We start from the raw sequence: 14,917 nt of genomic DNA on the forward strand, positions 1-14,917 counted from the left end.
GGAATTCCGAGTACTCAGCTAGTAAGTAAAATAAAAAGGAAAGAAAACTATCTCTCCCTAAACAAGTCATCCACAGACTTTATTGTAAGGTACACATGACTGTGGGGTGATTGGTATGGTTGAAAATGAACATACTTTGTATGCCACAATCTCATTGTAGACACTTTTGTTGCTCCAAGATGACAAGTTTTGTCAAGGGTACATGTGTTGATAAAAATCCCATTAATAAAATTCACACAGTTGGTAAAATGCACACAAATGATAAAAAACACACAGCTAAAATCATTGTATAAACCACGCAATCTGGAGGCAAACATGATTCTTACAAGCTTGCCATACAGCACTATGCTGCCAGCAGAGTGTTGACATAAAGGTGGCACCAGCTACGAAGTTATCTATGTCACTGCTGGATGGCATATGTAGTACATGTTAAATGATCACATACAGTGATTACCAGCAACGATTGGTGGTGCACTAGATGTTTGATTTTTCAGTGTTCAATAGAACATTTAGGGATGCTACCTGGCAAAACATATAAAATTGCTATGGGCCTATGTAATTAGATACTGTGGCCTTATTGACAGTGTGAAAACAACAGTAATAATCAAAAACTTAAAAAAACAATATCTTTGATTTACAAAGCAGTATGCTGTAAAAAGAAGAAAACTGCACTGGTGCGAGTGCAAATGCTAATCTGGCCATATCCAAACGGGTCCTGCAAAGTGTCCCCACAGAAAAAAGGGAGGGGGGGGGGGGGCGTGTGCAAAAGCCACAAGGTGCTGAACTTCATTCAAAAGTCGTCTGATTCAAAGGCAGATGCAAACCTTAGTGGGAGTGAGTTGTGTACTGCAGAATCAATTAAAATGGTACATACCAAATTAAAAGCATGAATGAGTCTTTGTAGAGCATATTTCACACAGCATGGATTACAGACATCCTCTGCATGCTGTATGACATACTCACACAAGCACTATTATCAACTGTTCATACTTTTAATTTTATTTAGTCATCTACATAATTTTTGTTATGGTATATGTCATTTCAATTGATTCTGCAGTAGACATATCACACCCAGTAAGGTTTGCATATGCCTCTTGATTAGATGACTTTTGAAGAAAGTTCAGCACCAAATGGCTGTTGGGTGTGTTGCCCCTTTTTTCTATGTGGGTACTTTGTGGGACCCATCTAGGTCTGGCCAGTTTAGGATTCATGCTTGCACCAGTGCGGTTTTCTTCTTTTCACATCATCTTGCTTTGTAAATTAAAGTTATTGATTTTTTAAGTTTTTGATTGTTACTGTTGTATTCACACTATCAATAAGGGCACAGCATGTAATTACAACAGATTTTATATGGGCGTACACCCATAGTAATTTGATATGTTTCACCAGGTGGCATTCCTAATTGTTCAATACAGCACTTTGAAAAATCAAACTTTCTTTTGGTGCATCACTATTCATTGCTGGTAACCACAGTACATGATCATTTAGCATGTACTACACATGCCATCCAGCAACAAGATAGATAACTTTGTAGCAACTGCTACCTCATCTGCAGCTCGTGGTGTAGTGGCTAGCATTGCTGCCTCTGGATCGCGGGGACCCGGGTTTGATTCTCGGCTGGGTTGAGGATCTTGTCTGCCCAGGGACTGAGTGTTTGTGTTGTTCTCATCATTTCATCATCATCATCATCATCATCATTTGTGACAATTGCTAGATTGGACTGTGTAATAAATTGGGCTGAGTAAAACTTGGGACTTTGTACGGGTGCTGATGACCGAGCATTTGAGCACCACATAAGCCAAACATTGTCATCATTAAGTGCCACCCTATGTCAACACTGATGGCAGCATGGTGCTGTGTGGCAAGCTTGTAAGAATCTTGGTGATTAATCAGATTTCTGCCAGTTACTCATGTCTTTCCTGCACAATATTTCAACTGCGTGACTTGCAGTCTTCTAGCACCTGAAGAAGACTACGAGTCATGCAGTTGAAATATCATGCAGGAAAGATGCAAATAACTGGCAGAAATCCAATTAATTAACATGACAATGTTTTGCCGGGAAAGCCTGAAGAATTATATTGTAAGAATCGTGTTTGCCTCCAGCCTGCATTGATGATACAAGGATTTTAGCTGGGGTTTTTATCATTTGTGTTCATTTTACCGACCGAGTGTATTTTATCAACTGGATTTTTATCAAGGCATGTATATGTGGAGAGTGCCTTTCATGCTTTGACTTCATGTAGTGTAACATGGCAGTTTTATAGTGAGTTCCAGAAGGTGCATGGAATATTGTATATTTTTATATGTCCATCACATGAATTGTAGTCTCCCTCCACCCTCCATATTATCTTTGTTTTCCCTTAGATCAGGTGACGGCAGCAGAAGACTGTTGAAACTTGTCATTGTGGAGGGATAAAAGAGTGTACATTGTGATCACAGCATATGAAGTGTGTTCATGTTCAACATATTTTCTTGGTTGTTAAGATTGGATTTTTCCTTAGTTGACATAATTCTGATTAATATTGGATTCTTGGTAGCAGGGAGTGCCCATCCATCTTTCTTTGGATATTATATTGTGGACAAGATATGAGAAGTGTCATGTTAATATCTGTGTTCATATTGGTGGCATTCATAAATAAAACATTATTACTGACTGATACGGGAAAACTCACAGATGTATCTCCCAGGTTTGAACCACTTAGCAAGGCAGCTACCAAAGTATGATGGCAACAAATTTCTTCTGGATCTACAGGAAATTACAAGTATGGGAACTAATATTAATTCATTCATAATAGGTAGCCTTACAAGGAAATAGAACTGGTAATGAGTACAATCAGGAAGAAACACATTTCATAATCAGAACACCAGAGAACAGGATCATCAGGAGCAAAATAGAAAAATTGTGGATAATAAGTGCAACATTAAGTGGATTACAGAAATCAAGGAAGATATGGATGAGCTACAGATTACATTGGAAGACATAAGAAACAAAACTGACAAAATCAGGAAACTCACAGACAAACGAACCAGACTGCAAACGAGAATCAACAAACAGACAATAGGAAGGGTGATTTCTGATGGAGAAAGAAGGATGAGATCCAAGAGAATGAAGAAGTACTGGGCTGACAGGAAACTGAAAAATTCCTGATATAAAGTTGGTTAGAGTGGTCCAATGAAGGCCATAAAATGTAAATAATTAAATAAATAAATATATCTAAAAACAAAGAAGATGTGACTTACCAAACGAGAGCGCTGGCAGGTTGATAGACACACAAACAATTTTTGCGGAGGGAATGTAAATAAAACTTAATGGGGTCGTTGTGGGGATGTTGTGAGGGTGACATGGTATTAGAAGGTGGAAAGTGTGACATGAGGTTGAAATGAAAATGAAAATAAAAATATATGGGGAGAGATAAAGATGAACTGGAAAGCAACCTAAGATCTGGTGTGAAAAAAGGCGAAAAAGTGTTGGTAAAAGCTGAGCTATGTTGATCCTGTGGTGAACTTGAGTTGGTAAACAACGATGTGCACAAAGGTTAGGTGGTTGTGTTGCCTCCAAAACACGTTAAAGGATGGAGAAATTCGGGAAAAATTTCGAAAAAACTGCGTGCAAATGCATTAAAAGGAGTGGTTTTGTGGTGGCAGATTATGAAAATGAGGCTAACAATTGTCTGACGAAGAAATAATGACGTTAAAACCTGTGGGAAGTGGCTAAAAATGATCAGTGATGTGGGCAAAACGGAAATGGACATAAAGCGAAAGTTATTAGAACTAGCCGAAATGGTTGTTTAATAGGTGAAAGGAACTGTTTGTGAACTGGAAACGGTGGATTTTATAGCAGCGGTAGTGTTGAAAGCGGAAGAAAAAAAAATTTTGGTTATGGTTTGGAAGTGGGTTACGTATTATTGAGTATATATAGGCTGGATAAAATTGTATGGTAGATTACGGTAAAAAGGAGAAGGTGAATACAAAGTGAAACTACCTGCAAAAACAGAAAGAGAAAATAAGATGACATAAAAGATTTCGAAATGCAACAGTGACAATAACAAACGTAATTGTTGGGTTCAAATTAATGATGTGAATATAATAGAGGGAAACATTCCACGTGGGAAAAATATATCTAAAAACAAAGAAGATGTGACTTACCAACCTGCCAGCGCTCTCGTTTGGTAAGTCACATCTTCTTTGTTTTTACATATATTTTTCCCATGTCCCTCTATTATATAAATAAATGAATAGGTAGCCTTGCAATTATTTTTAAATAATTATCAATGGTTTTTGTGAACCCAGAAAATATGCATTCATAAACACTATTAGTTACTACTCAAAACTTGGCAGAGAGGCCACATTATGAACTACTGATTGTACCACTTACATCCCCAGTATATTTCTTTCTGACACTTTATTCAATATTGTAAACACTGTTTCTTTTCCTTTTTTACTAGTGAAATATGCAATGAATCTTTCTTTTTGCCTTGTAAAGTTGCTTGTAAGTATGTCCAAGTGAATGGAAATGATATTTACTCCTTAAATTGGTACAACATTCAGACATCAGACTACTGATATACATGAGCACCATCTGAGTTTCTCCCTGGTATGAATACTAAAACAGTGTTGTTGTGGACTTCAGTCCAAACACTGGTTTGATGCATCTCTCTGCTGCATCTACCTCAATACTCCACAATACACTTTACAGTGTGTGGCGGAGGGTCTATTCTGTTCAGGTCTCCTCCTTCCTATGTGACTATTGCAACCTCCATCCTCCTGAACCTGCTTACTGTTATCTCCCTTGGTCTCCCTGCAACAGTTCTCTCAAGGACCAAAACCTTCTGACTTCTGTTGTCTTTTAGTCTGTACTATTTATCATCCATGTTCCCCTTGCAAGTTCCAAACAAAGATTGTAATAAAAGAGTTCCTAAAACTTAAATTTATATAAGGTGATGAAACACCTCTCTTTCTGAGGAAAGCTTTTCTTGCTATTGCCAGTCTGCATTTTCTGTCCTCTTTCCTTCGGCCATAGTAATTTATTTTGCTCTCTAAATAGCAAAACTCATCTACTACTCATACTGTCAGTATCTCTTTTCCGAATCTAATTCCCTCAGCTTCTCCTGATTTAAGTTGATTACAATCCATTACATTTCTTTTACTTTCTTTTGATATTTGTATTATAGCATACTTTCCAGATACTGTCCAGTCTATTAAATTGCTCTTCTGAGTCCTCTTACTGCTTGACAGAATTATGGGACAATATTATCGACTAACCTAAAAGTTTCTCCTCATTGAACTTTAAATCCCATTTCCCTATTTTTTTGGTTTCCTGTATTGCTTGGTCAATGTAGAGATTGAACAACACTGGGGATTGACTGCAATCCTGTCTCATTCTTACCTCAGCTATTGCCTCTTGTCTGTTCTTTGATTCTTATAATTGCGGTCTGGTTCCTGTACAGGTCAAAGATATATTTTTGCTCCTTGTGTTTTATGCTTTCTACCTTTATAATGTCAAATATTATATTACAATCTACATTTTTCAGAAGCATCCTTTAAATCTACAAATGCTATAAATGTAGTTTTTTTATTGTTTTGTTTCAAACTATCTTCTAGTGTCAGTATTGCCTATTGGCATGCTTCTACATTTCTAAGGAATGAAATGTGATCTTCCCCAAGGTTAGCTCCTATCAGTCTTTCCATTCTTATGCTCATAATTTGTGTTAATGTTTTGCAATCATGACATTTTAAACACACAGTTTGACAATGTTCACATCCGTCAGTGCCTGCCTATTGTGGGACTGGGATTATTACATTCTTCTTGAAACCTGAAGGTATTTCATCTGTCACAAATTTTGCATACTGGGTGATACAGTCTAATCATAGTAAGTTGTCTCAGGAATCACATTGTTTCTGCATATACATGACAACACTATAAAACCGTCCTGGCAGCACAAACATCACTATGCTAGCTGATGGTGATTATTTGACCTGTAAGCTGGGGGGAAAGACCCCAAAACAGGAAAAGATTGACATGGCAGTCAGTCTACAGGGGAGCAGAGAGCCCAGACACTGTGTAGAGAATAGCAAGGAAGGAAGCACGAAACACAACCAGTATGAATGACCAAAACAGCTAGCACCTGGAACCAAGAGCAGTAACACCTGGCTTGGTTCTGCTTTTATGAGACACCATGCACACTATCTGTGATAGCTTTTGACATCGTTCTGCCATGAACCTGCACCAGCTCATATGCTGCATCCAGATGTATACCCACTGGCAGAGATACTAAATTCCTTCCGCCCTGAAAAGGCCATATAGGGCTAAAAAAGGCCTGGTTTCTGTCATGATCTCAACTGCAAAACAAGTGAGTGCAAGCGATTTCCTAGCAGTGAGTCTATTCCTGAAAAGGCAATGATAACTCAGCTGATTCTGCCAGAGTAGCAGCAGATTGTGGTAGCTGGGATATTGGCTGGTTTACCTTCATCAGCAGGGGTGAGGACTCATCCATGGTGAATGGGGAAAGGAGGGTGCAGGTTCCAAGTCTATGGGCTCAGCAGCAGGAGCTGCAGGAGTAATTGCCACTGGGCCCTATTTCCAAGTAAAAGTAATACAGCAGAGGACATGGCAGGGGCAGCAGTGGATGTGGATTGCTACTGGGAAAATGCTCAACTAACCCCATCATCCAGTTGGTGTGGAGACAGTAGTGTCATGGATCCAAGGAGTCATATGTGCAACTGATCTGAATGATGGGTCAGGTGGTTCGAACCAACATCCACCACAAACAAATGCCAACCTTTGTACCCCACTACAACACGTGGCAGCCACCCTTTTGGTGGCCAAAAGACTGGGTCTGAACGGCAGCCTCACAAGGGAACAGGGCAGGTCACAATAGTCTGAGGCATGTGACTCAGGTTATAAAAAATCCAGGAGGCCCATGGCTGGTCCCCATGCAAAAATTCCACTGGACTGCATCCATTAACTGGCATCAACCAGTATGTGGTTAGATTAGATTAGATTTACTTTCATTCCAATTGATCCATAGTGAGGAGGTCCTCCAGGATGTAGAACATGTCAGGAAAACAACAATACATGACAAATATTTACAACTAAAACAAATAAGCTAATGTACCATTCCATAGGTCCCAAGTGGAATGATTGTCATTTTTTAATGAATGCTATATGAAAGAGTCATTTTACAAATACTAGTGCACTGCATGTAAAACAAAAAAGTTTATTTATTTATTTATAAGGTAATAAACGTGTAATACAGCTACTATAATACAATGAACACATTACTGCACAGAAATGGTGCAGAAGTTAGATTGTACTTACACACACACACACACAGACACACACACACACACACACACACACACACACACACACACACACACACACACACACACATACATATTTACAATGAACACATTACTGCACTGAAATTGTGCAGAAGTTATACTAGTTGGTTTTACTCAGAAATTCATCAATGGAGTAGAAGGAATTGGCCACCAATAAATCCTTTAGGCTTCTCTTAAACTGAATTTCATTGGCTGTTAAGCTTTTTATGGCTGCTGGCAAGTTATTGAAAATGTATGTTCCTGAATAATGCACACCTTTTTGTACAAGACTAAGTGACTTTATTTCTAGTATTGATTCCATGAATTGAGCTGTTGGTTTGAAAAAGTGATATATTTTTAATGAAAAATTTCATTAAGGAATAAATATATTGGGAAGCAGTAGTTAGTATCCCTAGTTCCCTAAACAGGCTTCTGCAGGATGTTCTTGGGTTCACACCACATATAACTCTTACTGCACGTTTTTGTGTCCGGAGAACTTTAGCTTGGCTTGATGAATTACCCCAAAAAATAATCCCATATGACATTATGGAATGAAAGCTAGACACTGCATTATTGTGGAACCAGCCAGACAGGGACTTCTTCATTTCATGATTATATTTTTCCCTGAGACATTTAAGTGTCTCCTTCATCTATGATAATGATTGAAGAACAAATTTTAATTCATTTCTTCTGCTTCAATCATTCTTCATTTCTGTTTTGAAAGATCCCTCTCTGAGTAGGAATCCAGAAGAAATGAAATGGTAGTCAGATGCTGGATAAGTCTGCTAATGCAAAAATTTTCCAACTCACATGACAATAATTGTGAACCATTATTGGTTATGAGGCTCTGGGGGAGCTGTAACAGCAAAAATAAGTGACAATGCTTTAATGTTTTCTGTTGATTTTGTGAAGGATAGTCTGATGGCCAGAGTAAGTGGAGTGCCATCATTTCTTGACAGTCCACAGGCCACATGATTTCGATGGTGGAAATTTGCACCCTCGGCGATAAACTTAGCATAAAGAGAAATCTTGCCCAAGAAGGACTGGGACTCTCTCAAGTTCTTGAATGCTAATAAGTTAATGATGGCTTTGACATCATCAGCTGTAGGGACAAGGCCATTTTTGCTAAGCACATGTCCAAAAAATGCACCTTTGGGACAAAAAAAAAAAGAAAAACTAAATTTTCCCAATGTGTGATGAAGGCTGTTCACCGTATGGTGTTGGAAAACCACCTGCAGATTTCGTAATAGCAATCGGTGATGAAGCTCTCTTTAATTATGTGCCAGTTTTCTAACATTTGGTATTTCCCATTCCTTAGGACCTTACTTGGAACATACTTGTCTAAGACATATTGAATGATGCTTTTGAATTTTTTCTGAAAGTGCACCAGGTCTTGGTGCTCAGCAATGAATATTTGATGTTGAATGCTCTGATACCCAGCAATTTGTATTGTTTCACCCATTGCTAAGTAAAAATATTTTCCCACTTTTCTAAACATTCTTTGTAATACCCATAGTCAAAGATGCTATTGCAGCCTTATGATCACAGATACCCTCCTTGATGTTAGCTAATTTGAAAAGTTCATGTCTGTTTGTTACTAGGAGGTCTGCGAAGTTAACTTCATGAGTTGGTTCTCTAACTACCTGCTCAAAGTCAGTTTAGGACAAGACATTCAGAATAATGGCACATGAATCCCTGTTTCTTTACCAGCTTTTATCACATGGCCCTCCCATTCTATAATTGGTGAGGTACACCCCCTATTACAATGACATGGGCATGAAGTTCGTTCATGAAGTTCTGCAGGTTCTTTCTGAAGTGCTCTATCACAACAGCTCCTGATGCAGGTGGTCTATAAAACCATGCAATTATCATTTTTGATTGAATAAGAACTGACTGGTCCAGCCTATCACTAATCCGGTTCGCCAATACTATGCTCAATGCGTGCTGTCCTTGATAACTTTTCGCATTACTCTTCCGTGAGATCCACACCTGCTCATCTGTGTCCACGTGTCTGTCCACTGGTGGATAACTTTTCGCATTACTCTTCCGCGAGATCCACACCTGCTCATCTGTGTCCACGTGTCTGTCCACTGGTGGGGATACTACAGATCTCGATTATATTGAGGCAATGTAGTCTACACAAGATATCTTGTTCTGACAGGTCATACAGTGCTCTGTCCAATTATTCTTACAGAATCACATATCCTATCCCATCTTCATCTACATCCCTTTCCATTTATATATATGGTCATAAAGCTCCTTCCCTTTTTACAAAGGTTTCCTTAATTTTCAGTTGCCGCCACACACCGTTGGGTGGCTTGCGGAGTATAAATGTAAATGTAGATGTAGATGTACTTATACATACTCCACAGCTTTGATTTCTCTTGTAGCCATTCCTGCTATTTTCTTTTGCATGTTTGCTAATTTCATTTTTTAGCCATCTGTATTCATTTTTGCCTACTTCATTTGCTGCATTTTTATATCTCATCTTTTTCCTAGTTAAATTCAGTATCTCATTTGTTGTCTGATAATTTCTGCTGGGTCTTGTCTTTTTATATATTTGATCCTCTCCTTCCTTAAATGTTTCATCTCTCAAAGCTACCCTTCCATCTCTGATTAATACAGTCATATTTTTCACTGACTAAGCTACATTGACATGTTATGATACCAACAGAAGTCCTAAAAAAACATCAATGGTGTGATAAATCCGTATATTATTATGGGGACACATTTTCAAAACAACATCTTTGTACATTCAATCGAAAATCTCTCACTTAGGCTTATAGTCTTACTAAACTAGCTTATGGTCTTACATATGGAAGATACAAGTTAAAGGAGTTGCAATTGTCACTCGATACACCATTCTCAGCTATAAGAATGGGTATCTTCTTTCACAATTTCAGAATCCATATTTATCTGTTCATTAGATAACATATAATGTAATATACTCTAACCGTTGAATCAGCTGAACACGTAACATAAGCTGCTGCTAAGGTTTCCAGCTCTTACTATGCTAGATGTTTGCTTGATGGAGTTGATGAAAAATGTAGTTCATAATCTCGTGTAAAAGTAGATATATAGGACAAATTAGTCACTTGAAATTTTGACAGTGTTTTACCTTAATAATAATATGACAAGATGCCCTCAGGAGAGTTATTTATTGCATATCCAAGAGAGGTGAAAAGTTTATTGAAGTTGGAAGAGAAAAATTCAGTATAAAAATATTTCTCTGGTTTTCACCTACAAAATATTTCGTTAAGTTATTTGCTTGAAGTTGATGATCTTTGTGAGGTTTCCTGTATACAGTTAAAGTTTGGTATGTTTTAATTTTTGCTAAAACTCTGAAACATTGATATTGTAAGCTTATTCGACAGTGATGAAGACCCAGAGATATTTGATATATCATGGGTGAAGATATGACTACGACAAGCATAGGCATATTGCCGGGAGTCAAGAGTCTGATAGAGGCTGCGTACAGTGCTAGAAGCCTCTGCAGATACTGACTGCACTGAGGAAACGCTCTGGTGTCAAGCAGCCTATAAATCCCGTCACAGTACACTGAGGTGACAAAAGTCGTGTGATACCTTCTAATATCGTGTCTCACATCCTTCTGCCTGACATAGTGCAGCAACTTGATGAGGCATGGACTCAACAAAAAAATGGTTCAAATGGCTCTGAGCACTATGGGACTTAACATCTTTGGTCATCAGCCCCCTAGAACTTAGAACTACTTAAACCTAACTAACCTAAGGACATCACCCACATCCATGACCGAGGCAGGATTCAAACCTGTGACCGTAGCAGTCCCGCAGTTCCGGACTGAGTGCCTAGAACCGCTAGACCACCTCGGCCGGCGGACTCAACAAGTCATCAGAAGTCCCCTGCAGAAATACTGAGCCATGCTGCCTAGCCACCCACAATCCCCACGTGTCGCCAGTGCAGAATTGTGTGCACGAACTGGTCTCTCGATTATGTCCCATAAATGTTCAATGATATTCATGTCGGGCAATCTGGTTACCAATTGCGAACAATTGTGGCCCAATGACATGGTGCATTGCCATCCATAAAAGTTCCATCCTTGTTTGGTCTCCAAGTAGCCAAACATAAACCATTTCACTCAGTGATTGATTCAGTTGGACCAGAGAATCCAGTCCATTCCTTATAAATATAGCACCTTGTTGACAACTTGCATCCATATGGCGTCGTGGAGTATGCACCACACTCAAATCCTACCATCAGATCCTCTTTTTTTTTCTTTTTTTTTGAGTCGTCAGTCGTCTCACTGGTTTGATGCGGCACACCACGAATTCCTCTTCTGTGGTAACCTCTTCATGTCAGAGTAGCACCTGCAATCTACGTCCTCAATTATTTGCTGGATATATTCCTATCTCTGTCTTCCTCTATAGCATTTTCTCCCTACAGCTCCCTCTGGTACAATGGAAGTCATTTCCTGATGTCTTAATAGATGTCCTCTCATCCTGTCCCTTCTCCTTGTCAGTGTTTTCCACACATTCCTTTCCTCTTCGATTCTTCGCAGTACCTCTTCGTTCCTTACCTTATCAGTCCACCTACAGGGCGTTTAAAATTAGTTGCGGCTTTTGGCGTTTGGCTACCGGAGGGACGTGACGTCATTGCCCAGGTAATGGCGAGCCAGCTTTCCCTACTACGCCACCAGCGGTTCGGCTGGTAAAGCACCCCTGTTGCTACACCATGGGTAAACACTACCACGTGGTGTCACCCATTAGATGCATCAACGTTTGTCAGCTCTCGCAGTAGAGTCATATTTTCTGGCGTTGAAGTGTTTTGTAGTCGTCAGGTACTACGTTGACGTTGCGTTAATGACAACAGTGCAGCACATCTGAATCGAGATTTGCAGTAAAACTATCGTCCAAGAACACGTTCACCGGCTGGGAAGATAACGTTCTGCTGCAAAACATCCCTCAGAATTCGACAATAGTATTGGATAAAACTCCATACCACTCTGTTGTGATGCATACAGATCCAACTATACAGTGGACGAAAGGGAAATTTTGCTCTGGGTACAAGGAAATGTTCCATGAGATAAATTTTAACTTAGCATGCATAAGGCGAAGTTAATGGAACTTATAGTGTTTTACAAGCCAAAGTACTGAGCGTATGGATACTGACATGTGGCAGAGGTGGAACTCCCAGAGGTGCTTGGGGATGAAGGGCCGGAAGTCGGCGGTGCCCGCGTTGAGAATGCGCGCCGTGAACCTGAGCAGGCGGCGCGTCTCCAGGTGCCAAGAGGGGTTGTCGCGCTGGATGCGGTACGCCTCCGACGCCACGCAGTTCTCCTCCATGGCGCACTGCAGCAGGAACAGCTGCCGGTCCTCCAGGTGCGCCGTCCGCATTATCTCAAAGTGGTCAATCACAAGGTCCGCCATCACTGGAACCAGAGAGTTGCCGATGTGACACTGCTTTTCACAAATTGGGTAAAGTCACCTAATAGTGAAAACAAAGCAGTTCATACAGAAATTGAGTGTATTGTTATTACAACAAGCACTGCATAATTCTGTTTCCTTCCATATTACTAAGAGAACAGGATTGTGTCTGAATACGCTCTCACTTCATGAGACACTGCAAAGAGGTTTGGAATTTAATCCAGGACATTAGTGCAAGTCTGTTGATCAGGAACTTAATACCACCACCGCCTCCCCTTGCAGAAATCTCTTCGACTACCAGAATTCGGACTGGCTACTTCTGAGTCGAGCGCCACCCATCAGGCACCTCAGCTAGGAGGTAGGTCTAAATTTATTTATTGATTAGACGTTATTCTCACACTGGCTAGGAATTGCACTGGTAGTTTCCGATGCCACGCCACCAAACCAGCGAGCTAAAACCACGAGTTCTTCCCACAGTCATGTTAACACGTTATATACACCGAAAATTTTAAATTTGTAATCGACTTGAGTCCCGGACACAAGTTGATAGTTTAAAGTTAGCTTACTATTCTCGAATTCTGGAACAATCCTAAATCCTTTCATGTGCCAATGGTATGGTTTTTAAACAAGGAACTGAAAATGCCTTGCAAAGAATGATGAAAAGATTGCATCCTTTCTGTCAAGCCCATGCACACTGCACTATCTGTACCCAGAAGGATAATAAAATTTATGGGATTCCTGGGTAACGACCCCGTAAAATCCAGAATAGTGCTAGAAGCCGACACGCTCGACTAAGCGTCAAATGACATTACTGAACGAAAGTGACATTAGCTTACGATATGTTTCTCCCCAAGACTGGCGAAGGCGGCTGAGCTGAGCTTCTTCTACAGTTCTAGCCTGTTACCTTGCAAGACCCCATCTTCAAGAGCAGTGCCCATGCGGGGGAAGGGGAGAGGGCTATGGTGGATGCTAGTTTTATGGTGAATGTTGAAATAGGTTTGAGATTTCACGACAGATGTTCCTGGGTACACGTGCTACTACTCAGTGTCCATTACTTTTTCCGCCCTTCTTGAAAGTGATTTGATCCGCATGCTTGTGTGGCAGGGCAGTACTGGAGTTCGGTTTGTGGAATTTTCGTTATGCTGGAGGAGGGGTGGGGGTGGGGGGACGCGTCAGCCCTCCCCACCCCCTCTGAGTATACCTACGAACATCTTACTTATTAACCTGTGTTACATGCTAAATCCATGACCAATGTTCAGCACTTCACAATTAGAAACTGAATATGTCTAATAAAATTAGTCTTGAGCCCAGAAAATATGCCACTACACTGTATACCACGGAGGGATGCATGATAGATGTTTGCAGTACAACGTTTATCTTCCTTAGGCACTATTGTACCGTAAAGTTAAATACTGGACCTCCGTGTTTGTTGCTCGTTGACGGCCAGAGCTTTGGGTGTTCCTGGATTCTCCTGTGCAAGTCCAAAGTGCGGCAGTGTGGCCTGCGAGAGCCCATCTGTCCTGGCTCAGGCTAATTTATCTCGGAATGTGGGGATGTGTTACCTGTATGACTTGTGTGTCTTAGATGGCAGATTGTGAACGTGTCTGCACCTTGAGTTGTGCGGCTGGTCCTGGCGGAGGTTCGAGTCCTCCCTCGGGCATGGGTGTGTGTTTTTGTCCTTAGGATAATTTAGGTTAAGTATTATGCAAGCTTAGGGACTGATTAGCAGTTAAGTCCCATAAGATTTCACGCACATTTGAACATTTTTTTTATTTTTTATTTTTTGCACCTTGAGGGCTACCCGTTAAACAGAGTATCTGTTAATGCCTGAATAAACTGCTCGTGAGCAGGAGTTGATGGAGTACTAGATCTCAGTTGCTTTGGTCCCCTTCACTAGCTTCAGACCTCTTAGCTGCATGGGCGTCATTTTCGGTAGGGGAGCTCGGCTCGACAATGAGTCAGTGGATCACCTGGAGCCCGTGACACTGTACAAATGCTGTGGTTTATTGAAAGTTGGGTACCATCGTGGTGGCCAAGTATTTTGTAAACAAGATGGGATTTTTTATGAACGTGACCATTCAAAACTTAACAGTCAGATTTTTTTTGACACCTCTAAAGCTAGAATTTACTCGTACAAATCTGAAATTCAAATATATGTTCTACAAATCCCGGTCATTTTATTTTTAGTGCTT

At 40.2% G+C, this 14,917-nt stretch overlaps 1 protein-coding gene across 1 annotated transcript in view; it reads right to left on the bottom strand.

Moving 5' to 3' along the window:
- The window catches only part of LOC124605213 (lysyl oxidase homolog 3), a 122,393-nt gene that overhangs the window by 17,524 nt on the left and 89,952 nt on the right, over nucleotides 1-14,917 (bottom strand). The window contains exon 6 of the mRNA XM_047136759.1: nucleotides 12,472-12,730. Within this exon, the coding sequence (XP_046992715.1) occupies nucleotides 12,472-12,730 (259 nt within the window). The remainder of the gene's footprint in view (nucleotides 1-12,471; nucleotides 12,731-14,917) is intronic.

This window comes from Schistocerca americana, chromosome 3 (genome assembly GCF_021461395.2).
Source record: "Schistocerca americana isolate TAMUIC-IGC-003095 chromosome 3, iqSchAmer2.1, whole genome shotgun sequence".
NCBI lineage: Eukaryota > Metazoa > Arthropoda > Insecta > Orthoptera > Acrididae > Schistocerca > Schistocerca americana.